We start from the raw sequence: 14,002 nt of genomic DNA on the forward strand, positions 1-14,002 counted from the left end.
AACAGCACTGAATTCTTCCTTCCTCTAATGCTGGACCGGCCACCAGACTCATGAAAAATGTCAGCTCTCTGGTGGAAGGAGGCCTGTGGAGCATGGAACAAATATAATGGGAATCTCTCCCATGTGTGGAGGCTGATTCATTATGGCAAGTGGGGCAATGCCTTAGCCAGCCTCCACCTGCCTGCCTTTTTACTTGCAGCCAGACCAGCGGTTGGCAGTGGCTGTCACCCTCCTCCTCCTTCTTGTAGGACTTGGCAGGGAGGAGGATGGAGCTAAACTAGAATTTCTCAGCTCTGCCTGTCATTGGATCTGTCTCCCCCTGCTGTTGGTCTCCCTGCCTTCTGGGCACCAGTCACTACTGCCTGCGATGGAAGGAGAATCCCCATGTCATCCCTGATCCATGCTGTCATTGTAATGGAAGACACGAGGGGAGCAGGCATTCTGCTGCCCACCCCTGCTGGTAGCAAATACTCACTTAGGAGCCTTACATCACTTACGTCGTTTTGGTCCAGCCCATGGCTGCTCCTCCACACGATAAACAGATAGCCTGTTGATGCCTCCACAGATGGTTCCTTTCTCTCCTTTGCATTCATTGTTGCACTCCTCCTGCTTTGCCAAAGTCGTGGGCAACTTGTTTCCACAATAGCATTCGGCTCCATACTCCAAGCCAGCATAGGTGTAAGCCCTAGATGGGACAAAACGAACCCCCTCACTGTAAAATCCAGCAGTTTTGTAGCAAACTTCGACTCAGCACATCATGGCATTTAATTTATATCAGAGCTGTACATAGTGTATGCAGTGCTGTCCTTAAAGACGAGGTGCTCTGGATAGCTCGGTTGGTTAGAACTTGGTGCTGATAACACCAAGGTTGCAGGTTTGATCCTTGTGTGGGACAGCTGCATATTCCTGAATTTCAGGGAGGGGATTGGGCTAGATGTTCCTCGGGGCACTTTCCAACTCTACAATTCTATGATTTTATGGTTTGGAAGCTTCAACTGGCACAGAATGTGGCTGAAAATGTCCTGATTGGTTCAGCCAGCTGGAACTTTGTAGCATTTGTTTCGAAGAGTCTGCATGCTATGGAGGATAGTTCAGTGTTATAGTGATGACCTCTAAAGCCCTACAAGACTTAAGACCCAGTTATCTAAATGAATACCTCTACCAGGATTGTCCTGCTGAGGCTTGAAGACAAAATATGAGCTCTGCTCATCAGACCAGTGGGCTCATCTAGTGCAGCATTCTGTTCTCAGTCACCAACCAGAGAAGTCCGTGAGCACAACAATGCTCTCCCCACCTGCTTTTCAGAGGCACATTGGCTAGCACCCATCTCTGAGTGATGCTCATGGCTGAAAAACTCAAGAAAGAGTCTTGGTTACAGCAGAAGCAGCACCACCACCCCTTCCACCTCCCAGTTGCAGAAAGCCTTTCTCTTTAGGACATGGCTTAGTTTTGGTGCCAGCTAAAAACTTGCCATTTCCTCCAGGCTACTGACAGAGAGGGGTGTTGATTTTGGAGGCCAGGAGTGTCAATATTGAGAAGGAAATTTTATCCTCTTTTAATATTTTGTTGATCTATTCTTGTGTTTTGATGTTTGATTTTGTGGTACTGCATAACCTGCCCTGGGATCACTTGTCCATGAAAGGTGGGAGGAACAACAATGAAACAAAGCAACAGATGAATAAACAAAATAATATATGTATCGTAAGTTCCTTTCTTAAGCGAATGGAATTTGAAGTTCCCTTCAATTCTGGTAAATAGATGTAAACGCACCAAAGACACAAATATATTTACATAAAGAAAGATGTACATATATTTTACCTCTCAGAGCATGCTTCCTGGCAGTGAGAAATAGTCATTTTTCTCAAGTCATAAAACACAGCACCTTTCAGAGTCCTCTCCCTGGAATCATCACCGAAGCATCCAATGTAAGTGCCTTGAGTAGATGAAAATAGCACAGTGTTTGAAATAATATTGTAGACTGGAACATTTGATTGCAAATGCAAGGGTTTCCCCCACCCTCACTGCCAGATATGTATATCCTGTCCCAGCTCCTGTGGTCTTAGTTCCCCGAGAAGATGGAATGACTTTTAGACCACTCCATGGTGCTGGAATCTAATCCACTGCTCTGTTTTCACAGATGTTGACCAGATGCCCAAATGGGACACCTACAAGCAGAACCTGAGTATGACCAGGACCTGTGAATCCCAGTAACTAGGATTCAAGGGCATATGGCATCTGACAGTGGTGGTAGAACATAGCAGTCATGGCTACTGGCCATTTAATTGGTCTAATTCAGTGGTTCTCAACCTGTGGGTCCCCAGATGTTGTTGGACTACAACTCCCATCATCTCTGAGCTCTGGCCTTGCTAGCTAGGAGTGATGGGAGTTGTAGTCCAACAACATCTGGGAACCCACAGGTTGGGAAAGGCTGGTCTAATCCCTTCTAAAATTGGTCTAATCCCCTTTAAATGCCATCTAAGTTGGTGGCCATCATCACATCTTGTTGTAGCTAATTACATAGTGCTTCGTGAAGTCTTTTTGTCTGTGCTGAATTGGATGTCCACTAACATTATGAGAGAGGGGGAAAGAACTCTTCAATCCACTTTCTCCACATCGTGCCTGTCAGGACTGCCTCTCGGTCCCAGCTCACAGAGGACCGACGCCCATTGGATGTTATATACAAAAGTCTTTATTGAAGTTTAGTTTCCATTTCCAAGCTTTGGGCGCGCAGACCCATGTCTTGACGCTAGATCGGCTAAGTCCCCTCTGACTCACTGCTGACCCCACACCAGTTTAAGATTCTAGCCCGGCTCCACCTCCTGCGCTGCTCTTTCCTTCGCTGGGTCCTTCTGCCCTCTGGTGTTACTTCCTTCCTGGATTCCTCTGACGCTGACCCCCCTGAATCTCGCCCTTCCTTCCGGCGGGCTTTAGGACCTGGCTCCTTGTCAGGACTCCCTGCTGTGCCGCTCGCCTCTACATTTGAACTTGGCGCGCGCGCCCAGCTGGTAACCTTCCTTCTGACCGTTTCCCCGCTTCCTGATGTGGGCGTTGCCAAACCTGACTTCTCTCCTCCCGCTGGTGGTGAGAGCATTGGTCCCGACTCCTGGGACTCCCCCTCCCCACTGCGCTCTGGTGGGGAAGCTGGTCCTGATCTCCAACTGCTGCTCAGGGACTCCCCGCTGGCCCCTCCCTCCTGGGGCTTCCCCCCTGGAACCCCCCTCGCTCTGGCCATGGGCGCTCCCTTCTGTGAGTCCTCCGATTCGCTAGAGAGACTTGTGGAGTGACTCTGGCCGCTGTCACTGCCTGCTCCCCCTTCGTACTACTCCTCCTCACTCTCCATTTGCTCCCCCTCCTGTGTCTCTCTTTCTGAACCCCTGACAGTGCCTAATTTTTATGCACCTTTGTCTCCTCTTGCTCATCTTTGTCTTTAAACTTTTTAAAAGGGGGGTGGTGGTGCTGGAGCCATGAAGCTAAGAGTAATTGAAGGGTTGGGTTGAGGAGTAGTAACTTTTGTCCTGTTCAGACAACATATTCCTGATGACTGAATGTGTTATTTGGGATGGCGTAAACCATTCTTTTCTTCTTCTTTTTTGCTCCCTAGCCAAATGTGCTCATTCACATTCTAAGCAGGATCTACTCACTAATAAATAGCACAAAGATAGGCTCTCTCCTTATGGTTGGGGGACCAGATTTGCACAGGTGTCCCAAGTATACAATTCAGTAAATATATTGAATGATGGTGTTCCACAGATTGATTCAGAATAAGCAGATAATTGTATGGTTCCAGGTTTGTGCGCACACATGCGCGAACATGCACGCACGCACACACACATTATATATATACGGGGAAAAAGCAGAGCTCTGGAAATAAGATGTTGAGACAAGGAGCAATTTGCAAATGTGCAATTAGGAAGTTCGTACACCGCGAACAGACGCCCACAATAACCCAGTTAGAAGGTGCAGGCAGGAGGAAGCTATAGACAGCTTGTCTATGTTTCTCTGGGTTGTGTTTCACAGGACTAATTTTTCCCCTTTCAGATAAACTGAGCCTCCCCTGGTATCCCCCTCAAGGAGCTACAATTCCCAGAGTTCTCTGGGATGAGGGATTGCAGCCCTGTAAAGGAAACAGGGACGCGGGTGGCGCTGTGGGTTAAACCTCAGCGCCTAGGACTTGCCGATCACATGGTCGGCAGTTCAAATCCCCATGGCGGGGTACGCTCCAGTCGCTCGGTCCCAGCACCTGCCAACCTAGCAGTTCGAAAGCACCCCCGGGTGCAAGTAGATAAATAGGGACCGCTTACCAGTGGGAAGGTAAGCGGTGTGCTGCGCTGGCTCGCCAGATGCAGCTTGTCACGCTGGCCACGTGACCCGGACAGCGGACAGCGCGGACAGCGGACAGCGCTGGCTCCCGGCCTATAGAGTGAGATGAGCGCACAACCCTAGAGTCTGGCAAGACTGGCCCGTATGGGCAAGGGTACCTTTACCTTTACTTTAAAGGAAACAAAGGTCACCTGACAACTTTCAGCACCTTTAACAAGCTACGCTTCCTAGAATGATCTCAGGGGGAGCCATGACTGTTCCAAGTGGTACGATACTGCTTTAAATGTATACAGCTGTTGGGGCCTGAGACTGTGGAGGAAAGGCACCAACTTGCACCAAAGATTGAGGGGGCCTGGTCATGTATGCGATTTCACACCTGTTACACAGGCTGGGCATGCTTTGTAATGTCATACATGCGTCACACGATGTTACATGTTGTTTTGGGAGGAGCCAGGGGACAGAGTCATAAGCACAGGGCACAGCGGCTCCTTCTCCTCTCTCTCTCGGCAGCCTTTAATGACAGGAAGAGGAGGAGTCTGCCATGGAAGCCATGCTCAGCTCTGCGCTTGGCCTCCTCCACCCCCTGATGGTAGGAAACATTGTGAGGGCCTGCCCCCCAAAAAAAACATTATTGGAGGGGCAAAAACACTCAGCCCCACTAGATTTGACACCTCTGCAGCAGTCTCATCTGATATGAAAGGAGGCTGGTCCGTTAGGGTGAATGAGGCATTGCCCACCAATCTCAGTCTGCCCCACACCTGCCTGGCAGTTTTAATAGCAACCAGTCACAAGGTGGCTCTGCTTGGCGATTGACCATGCTGGCTAGGGTTGATGGGAGTTGGAGTTCTAGCAGGGCAAAAGGATCACCACTGATGATTTAGATCAGGCATAGGCAAACTTGGCCCTCCAGATGTTTTGGGACTACAGCTCCCATCATCCAAAGCTAATAGGACCAGTGGTCAGGGATGATGGGAATTGTAGTCCCAAAATATCTGGAGGGCTGAGTTTGCCTATGCCTGATTTAGATCATGCATTTCCCAATTTCCACTTCTCTATTATTCACTGCTGGTTAGTCAGTTACTGCATTCACTAACCTCTGCTTGTCCTAAGCCAATCTCCACCTTCCTACCTTCTTACTTGCAAACATGACAAGGGATAGCACTGCCCTCCAGCCTCCTCTTCCTCAATCCCAGTGTTGCCTTCATAGAACTCAGCAGGGAGGAGGCTGGGGGCAAAACTGGAGTTAGAGGTCTCTGCCTGTCATTGGCTTTTGCTTCACCTCTTATTAGTGGCATAGCGTAGGTTGCCAGTGGCTGGGGCCATGCGGAGGCAGGGTTGGAGGGAAAGAAACAGACAGAGTACACATGCACATTCAACTGCCTAACATTGTCTGTGTTAACCAGGAGATTGCAGCCGCAGAAATAAGAAGAGCCATTCAGCTGTCTGGAGAGGTCACTTGCTGGTTTGCATGGAGAAACCATTTTCAATAGAGCCCAGCAACAGAAGCACGCAGCTGTACTAAGGCAGCACCAGGTGTGGAAATTTTGTACCCCCTAACAACCACCCTTCTATCTCCTATTTGGGTGCCCTGACTTTTGCCCCCACCACTCCAAATGAGCATCAGCCACCACTGACATGTTTAGAAAGCCACTTACCTTTGCTTTCGGATGTGTGTTTCAGCCTCTTCATTCCCACAGACTGCATTGGTTCTTGCTCGTTTACAAACCGGAGAAACCATCTCCTTCGTAATTGCCTCAGTTCAGAGTTTCTAGACATCAGCCACCGTGGCCCATACTTCTGGTCCGGTGTTGGTCCATGGAATGTATCCATGTTCACTAGAAGTTTAGGAGTCAAATGAGTGTTTTGCACAGGTCTCGTATCTGCGCTCCCAGCACCTACCAAAGAGTCCACAACTGGCAGGGCCTGGTTCCCAGAGGCCCCACGGAAACCTTGCTGGAGTACAAAGCGGGATCGCTGCAGTAGCAGGAGGCTACCAGCCATCAGATAAGCTGCAGTGAGGAAGAAAAGCAGAAACTGGGTCCTCCGAAGAAACTTCTGTGGTCTGAAAAAAGGTTTGGCCATACCCTTGCTGTGAACCTGGGCTCCTCACGCCTTTAGCACACCGCTAGGCTTCTCACTCATTCCTCCCACAGGTCCATCTCATTATCTTGGAACCTTTCCTCTCTCAAAAATGTTTTCTTCCACTATCACGGTTGGATGGAGATCCATATTCCTCTGTATTCAGGATGCTTTGATGCTTTAAGGATCCTTGAACTACTGTTGCTGACCATCACAAGCAACACGTCACATTTCACAGCCCTTGTTGCAGCGCTTCACATTTCAGAGTCCCCCAGATCTGCAATATTAAAGCAAAATCTGTTCAGTTCCGAAGCGCAGTGATTTGTTCTCATGGCGTGCGCCCTTCCTCTGAGTGAAACACTCCCCCATCTGTTGTTTATCATTCTACACTTTAAAGACAATAATCCCGCAAGAATGGCTGATTGGGGGTTGCAAAGCAGCCGAACACAGATCTTCAGGTGCATCAACACACTGTTTCTCTTTTGCTTCAAATTAAAAGGGAGGTTCTAATTTGGAAAGTTTGGGGAATAGACGAAATGTACACTCCTAGAAACACACCTGGGACTCTTTAATTGCAGTTGCCAGGGATCAACCCAAGGCCCTGAAGCAGATGTAGCCAGTGGGGTGCCCTCCAGGTGTTGAACTTCAACTCCTACCAGTCCCAGAAAGCATGGCTAATGGCCAGGAATGAGGGGAACAGCTACTTCTCAAGGGCACCATATTGGCTATCCCCGCTGTAAACATGTGAAAGCATGTTCTCTACCATTGGCAAACTAGTCCAGTTCCCTGCCTGTTGCAGGATGCAGCAACACACTGTGATTAAATACGTCTAGCAAAGGAGAACCCACTGCGGGCTGGTGTGGAGGACTCCCTGGTCCTGAATGGGGTAACTGTGCCCCTGAAGGACCAGGTGCGCAGCCTGGGAGTCATTTTGGACTCACAGCTATCCATGGAGGCGCAGTCAATTCTGTATCCAGGGCAGCTGTCTACCAACTCCACCTGGTACGCAGGCTGAGACCCTACCTGCCCGCGGACTGTCTCGCCAGAGTGATGCATGCTTTAGTTATCTCCCGCTTGGACTACTGCAATGTGCTCTACGTGGGGCTACCTTTGAAGGTGACCCGGAAACTACAACTAATCCAGAATGCAGCAGCTAGACTGGTGACTGGGGGCGGCCGCTGGGACCACATAACACCGGTCTTGAAAGACCTACATTGGCTCCCAGTACATTTCTGAGCACAATTCAAAGTGATGGTGTTGACCTTTAAAGCCCTAAACGGCCTCGGCCCAGTATACCTGAAGGAGCATCTCCACCCCCATCGTTCTGCCCGGACGCTGAGATCCAGCTCCGAGGGCCTTCTGGCAGTTCTCTCATTGCAAGAAGCAAAGCTACAGGAAACCAGGCAGAGGGCCTTCTCGGGAGCGGCGCCTGCCCTGTGGAATGCCCTCCCATCAGATGTCAAAGCGATAAACAACTACCTGACATTCAGAAGACATCTTAAGGCAGCCCTGTTCAGGGAAGTTTTTAATGTGTGATTTTAGTGTATTTTTGGTTTCTGTGGAAGCCGCCCAGAGGGGCTGGGGTAACCCAGCCAGATGGGCGGGGTACAAATAATAAATTATTATTATTATTATTCTGAGGCTGTCAGCTCCACTGACACTCAAGTTTTACCACTGGAGGCTTCTCCTAATATTTAGCCAAAATCTGCTTACCTCCTATTTCTATCCAAAGTTCTTAGGTCCTACATTGGTAAGGCCACAAAGGGCATATGCTGGTAATGGTTTGAGGCTGGACCAGGGAAGGCTTGGATCTGAAGGATGCAATGCCTTCTCAGACCTCAAACATGCCTGCAAACCAGGCAGGGAAACATGCCAGCTCTGGAGCTGGCATAGTTCCATCCCATTAATTTCTCTCCCACTGGGAATAATGGGAAGAAACTGTAAAAGTAAAAAAAAAAAAAAAGGAGGGAGGGAGGAAGGCTCACTTCCACCCTGTTGGTGCAAGCAGATTGGAGGAGGCAGTTTAATCATCATTAATCCCCTCACACACACAAATGCGCATCCTCAGGGCTGCATCCTAAATCTCCCTTCCAAAATAGCTGAGAAGACAGCACTGAAGTGAATTAATGTAAATGGCGGACCGAGCGCTACATGGTACCTTAGTGGTCATGTGCATGCATTTCTACTAGGGATGGCATAGAATTCCAGTAAAAATGCAAAAAGGAGTAGAAATTGAAGCAGTTTGTGTGCTCAGGAACGGAAACCAGTCAAGCGAATATGATTACTATTCACTGGCAACGTTGCTTTGAAGTCTGCAAACAATGCATGATTACTGACTGTTTTTTACATTGTTTTGACATTTCCTTTACATTGAATTGTATGCAAGTTACATAAGTTGCTTGAGTAGCTACATTAAGTTGGGAGACTTAGCTTAAATAGTGGGCAGCAAAATTAATAACGTAGCATTTGGCAGAAACTGAACTCCAGTGAAACAGAAAACAGGACTGGTTGCGATGAATACAGGTAGGAATGGAAATCACAAGCTTCTTACACCCCCAATTTCTATGCATGCACATTGGAGGGAAGATGAACTTGCTTCTACCTGCAAGTTGCCTGATGTGTCGGGGATGAGTTCATTGACATTGTGGAGACGAGAGAAAGCTGAACCCTGAAAAATGACAATGCTAGCATCTTACGCTAGCAGCAGTTGAATATGTCATTTTCAAATAGCAAGGGGAAAAGTGGGGGGGGTCAAAATCTGGGCAGTAATTTCCCGAAGACAGGAAATCAACGAAAACAGCTGGAGAATATGTAGACTTAATAAGCACATTTTAGAGCAGGTGGGGGGAATCTGGAGGACCAAGGGTTCCCCACATCTTATCTTTTATCTTTTTTAGGAGGGACGGTGTAATGTTTTGTCCTTAAGCCTAAGAGCAGCTCTGCTTGGTCAGTTGATGATGGAAAAGTGGGTGATAAGAGGAAAACATCACTACTTAAACCAGGGGTGGCTAATCTGTTGCCCCCCCTGATGTTGGTGATCTTTGATTCCCATCAGTCCTAGGCAGCATGGCCAGTGGTCAGGGATGAGGGGACCTTCAATCCAACAACATCAGGAGGGTCAGAGGTCAGCCCCTAAAGGAAAATGGAAGGCTTGCTATTCTAGGATACTGCTTGAGGTTTGAGCAAATAGCTCTTTGCATATATTTGAGCAGGTGGAAATTTTTTAACAGGCATCCACGCAGTGTAATTAAAAACATGCCACCCCCACCCCCAAGCCTGAGGTTTGTCAGACATCTCTAGTCAGCACTAAGACCTCACTGGGCTCTTTGTTATTGTGAGTCACATAGTGGCAGGATTGTTCTTGAAAGAGAAAAACACTTTTTGTGCTCCTGGTAACCTTTAACCTCTTCTATAACAAACGAAAGCTGTCTCCTGGCCAAGCGTCTGCTCTGGTGTTTCCAAGGAGCACTGCTTGTGCAAAAGCAGAGCAAAGCAAAGAGAAAACCAGACTGTTCTTGTTTCATTTGCATAATGGTCATTTCCTTGGCTGGACAAGTTGCTTTGGAGACTGAGTTTCTTCAGTTGCTGTCCAGCCTTGACCACCCCAGCAATTGCTGTCTCTAAGTACTTTGCCTGAAGACATGGGGCAAGGGGGTCCTTGCTGCTGGAACCGTAGAGCTGTAGAGTTGGAAGGGACCCCAAGTGTCATCTAGTCCAACCCCCTGCAACGCAGAAGTGGAGTTTCCACTTCTCTTGGTGTGGGCTCATCCTTGACACATCAGGCAACTTGCAGGCAGCAGCAGCTGCTGCAAAGACCAAAATCTCCAATGAAGTAACAGACAGGTCTGCTTCACCAGCTGTTTTTGGGCTACAGTTCCCAGTATCCCTGACCACTGGTCCTGCTAGCTAGGGATAATGGGAGTTGTAGTTCAAAAACAGATGGAGCCCCAAGTATGGGAAACCCTGATATAATGCATGTTATCTTTCACCTTTGGTGGACGTGCCCAAGGATTAAGGCTTTCTGGGAAATGATATATAATTAAATGAAAAAGGTATTTAAATAAACCTTCCTGAAGAAACCAGAGGCCTTTCTCCTGGGCATGGTCGGCCAATTGGTGCCAAAGAAGGACAGAACATTCTTTATGTATGCTACAACAGCAGCAAGAATACTCATTGCAAAGTATTGGAAGACACAAGATCTACCCACTCTGGAAGAATGGCAGATGAAGGTGATAGATTATATGGGACTGGCAGAAATGACTGGCAGAATCCGAGACCAGGGAAGAGAGACGGCAGAAGAAGATTGGAAGAAAATTAAGGACTATCTTGGGAAATATTGTAAAATCAATGAATGTTAGAATGATGTTGGTTTAGAAATTAAGTGGTTTTCAGCTGTAATGATTAAGAAAATTGGAGGGGGGAAAAGAAAGAAAGGTTGAAAATTAAATGAAAATCAGGGGTGAGGATTTGCTGAATCAATAATTAGGATTGGAATAAAAAAAAGGGAGGTATGAGGAGGTCTGGGAAGTAAGTTATAAGAAAATAAGTGAATGAAATTTTATTTGTTTTTAAATTGTTTTCAGTTTTGTATTTTTCTATTTTTGTTATTTTTCTGTTTGTGTTTTGTTTTTATTATTCTTTTTTGTATAACCTTTGAAATGTTAATAAATATATTTTTTAATATATATATATAATGCATGTTATAAAATAGATGTGGGGAACCACTAGCTCTCCACATATTGCCAAACTACAACTCCTATCAGCCCAGAAAGCTTGACTGGTGGACAGTGGTGCTTTTTTCTGATAATACTCACCATTATGCACTACCGGCACCTCCCTGCCTAGCAGAGGATCTATTGCATGGACCCAGAATATCTCCTAAAATGGTAATCTTTGTCATTAAAATAAATGAAAACCTTTAGGCTAATATCTTAAAACATTATCAACAATTTATTTGGGAGAGAGGGGTGTAACAACCCTGTGGACCCATTTAATTTTGCTTTTCTACTTTGTCAGCTCTCTTTGAGAACAAATGTATTCAAGCTTGGAAATAATTTCAGGACCTAACCAAAATAGATTTTGGCTTCCAGCCTGCCTTCTGGATATAGACATCCATTTTTCCCCTGCAGCTTTATTAGGGGAGGAAAGTCAGTATTAATATAATAACTTGTACATGCAGATCACTCAGCGTGAAGCCAAAGCAAACTGGGGAAAACATGCTCACATACAAATCCGAGCATTTTGTTTGTTTATCTAGATGCTTTGGCTTACCCTTTCTTCAGAAGGATGTGCAGCCGTCACAACATGATAAAGCTATGATTGCTTAGCTGTGGCTCCTGCACTGCCGGGGGTGTGATCCCTCCCACCATTACAATTCTGTGATTCTATGATCATCACCATAATTGTGAAGGACCACCAGGGACAGTCCCACTTCCCTCTGTACATCCCTCCATATGGATGCAGGATTAGAGCCCTGGCTAGCAGGTCTTCCTGGTGGATAAATGCTGAGAGGGAAGCTTGCAGCCAGACAAGACCTGCCATTTCTCCTTCCTGCAGTGGGGCCTGATAAAACAGATGAGAAACTGCAGGGCAGAGACACAGCAGTTGGCAGTGAAGCTTCAGAGTTTCTTATACCTGAGGAGGAAGGGAAGCAAAGCAAAGAGGCATTGAAAGCCTGGCTGGAGTTCTATCTGAGATGAAGCCCAGAAGGTGGCAGGGAATGGGAAGGCTTCACCCTTCCTGAACCAATAGAGAGCCACTACCAGCCAGAGGAGACAGTGCTTGACTTGATGGACAACTGCCAATGTTAAAATGATATCAGGTGGAAAGACAGGAAATTACAAGGGTGCAATAACGCCTGCTTTCCCTGACCTTTTGCCTTCTTGGCTAGAAAACAGGGTTTTCACCCTGACCTTTTGACCTTTCGCAATTTGTTTGCTAGACATATTGCTTTGCTGGAGCATGGCGGGGAACACAGACGTAATCAAGTATTGGGGGGAGACATTCGAGGGAAGCACCTGGTGACACGTGTATTTGCTAATGCTGGAAATGTGCTTAGATGGAAATAGGTTAAGTTCAGGGTGGTTTCACTACTGTTTCCAATTGTTGACTTCTGCTAATAAAAGGAGCCTCTGTAGAGCTAGCCGGCAGCTTGCTTGGAGCATGCTTGCCAGCTTGCTCCTGCACAGCTCACCTGCATTACCAACTCCTGTCTCATGCCTTCACTTCAGTGTGTGTGTGTGTTTACATTTCTGAGTTGAAGCACTATAGGAACAAGGCATCCTGAGTCAGAGAGGCAATGCTGTATCCCAAAAGTCTCAGATCCCAGGCTATTGCCTAGGGCCTCCCAAAAAAGAGGTAGGAGAAAAACTGCTGCAGACATCCTTTGTTCTAAAAGTGAAACCAAACTGACTACAGTGATACCTTGGTTTATGAACTTAATTCGTTCTTGAGGTCTGTTCTTAAACTGAAGCCGTTCTTAAACCGAAGTGCTTTCCCAAAGAGGCCTCCTGCTGCCGGTGCTCTTCCTCAATTTGGTCTCCATTCATAGACCGAGATAAAGTTAGCTAACTGGAACACTACTTCCAGTTTTGCGGAGTTCTTATGCCAAACAGTTCATAAATGGGGCTGTTCTTAAACCGAGGTACCACTGTATAAGGGGAACACTCTGGAGTAGCTTATGGGAAATGTGAGGAAGGCAGAGTTTGCTTTGAAGAGCAGGCCTAGCTTTTAAGAATTTACCTGGGCTTCCCAATCACGGTGCTTTGGGTGAGGACTGTTGAGTGAAATAGTTTTTGTCTCATGCAATTGTTGCTCCATTGCAAATTCTGTCTCTCTGGAACAGGGTGGTTCTTTCCTCCTACCTCTCACCCTTTCCAATAATTTCCTGTTTATATTAAGCACCCAATCCTATTTCAAACAACAAGAAGAAAACAAAAGAATTAAAGACTCTCTATTTGTCTGTGCTTTGGCAGATTTCTGACCCAGGGGCACCTCTCTCATGTCAGCAGTTTTCATACTGACTGCCCACCAAACAATGGGAGAGGCCAAGTGATCTGCCCTGGAAGGGTCAAGTCTATAGCCTTGTTGAAGAAAGCATTGCAATTGTCATTCTGGAAGTTGGCAGGCTCCATCCCTCAGAAGCGTCAACCATGCATGCAAATTGCATCCAGTTCCGATAGAAAATGGGAAAGTTTAGACTTTTTAAAAAATGTATAAAAATAAAAGTTCAAGGTGCCTGCACACTCACACAAAACCCTGAAAGCTATCAGCCAGTAATTTTGGCATGTTCCATCCATTCTGGAGGAGCTCCTGTGCCTGCAAATTTCACCCACTTCTGTCAAGAGGAAACCAAGGTAGATGTTTTTAGATTCCCCCTCATAGTGAACGGTGGGATTACAGATATTTGTTTTTCACTAAGGTGATTTTGGACCTGACTCATGAGTCAAGTCAGACAGATCACAGATTTGGAACAAATCAGTCTGCTTCTCAAAAGCTATGGCTACAGATCTAAACCCAATCTTTAGGGTGGTGTGTACTGCTGCTTTAACAAAAAAAAAACCCTCTGCCTGAGACTGTGGAGATTTTCTGCTAGTTGGAATAA

At 46.8% G+C, this 14,002-nt stretch overlaps 1 protein-coding gene across 1 annotated transcript in view; it reads right to left on the minus strand.

Moving 5' to 3' along the window:
* The window catches only part of WSCD1 (WSC domain containing 1), a 43,140-nt gene that overhangs the window by 22,065 nt on the left and 7,073 nt on the right, over window positions 1–14,002 (minus strand). The window contains exons 2-4 of the mRNA XM_081890429.1: window positions 5,976–6,676; window positions 1,819–1,933; window positions 498–685 (exon numbers count right to left, since the gene is read on the minus strand). Coding sequence (XP_081746555.1) covers window positions 498–685; window positions 1,819–1,933; window positions 5,976–6,402 — 730 coding nt within the window. The 5' untranslated portion in view covers window positions 6,403–6,676. The remainder of the gene's footprint in view (window positions 1–497; window positions 686–1,818; window positions 1,934–5,975; window positions 6,677–14,002) is intronic.

This window comes from Podarcis melisellensis (genome assembly GCF_964234715.1).
Source record: "Podarcis melisellensis genome assembly, chromosome: 15".
Taxonomy (NCBI): Eukaryota; Metazoa; Chordata; class Lepidosauria; order Squamata; family Lacertidae; genus Podarcis; species Podarcis melisellensis.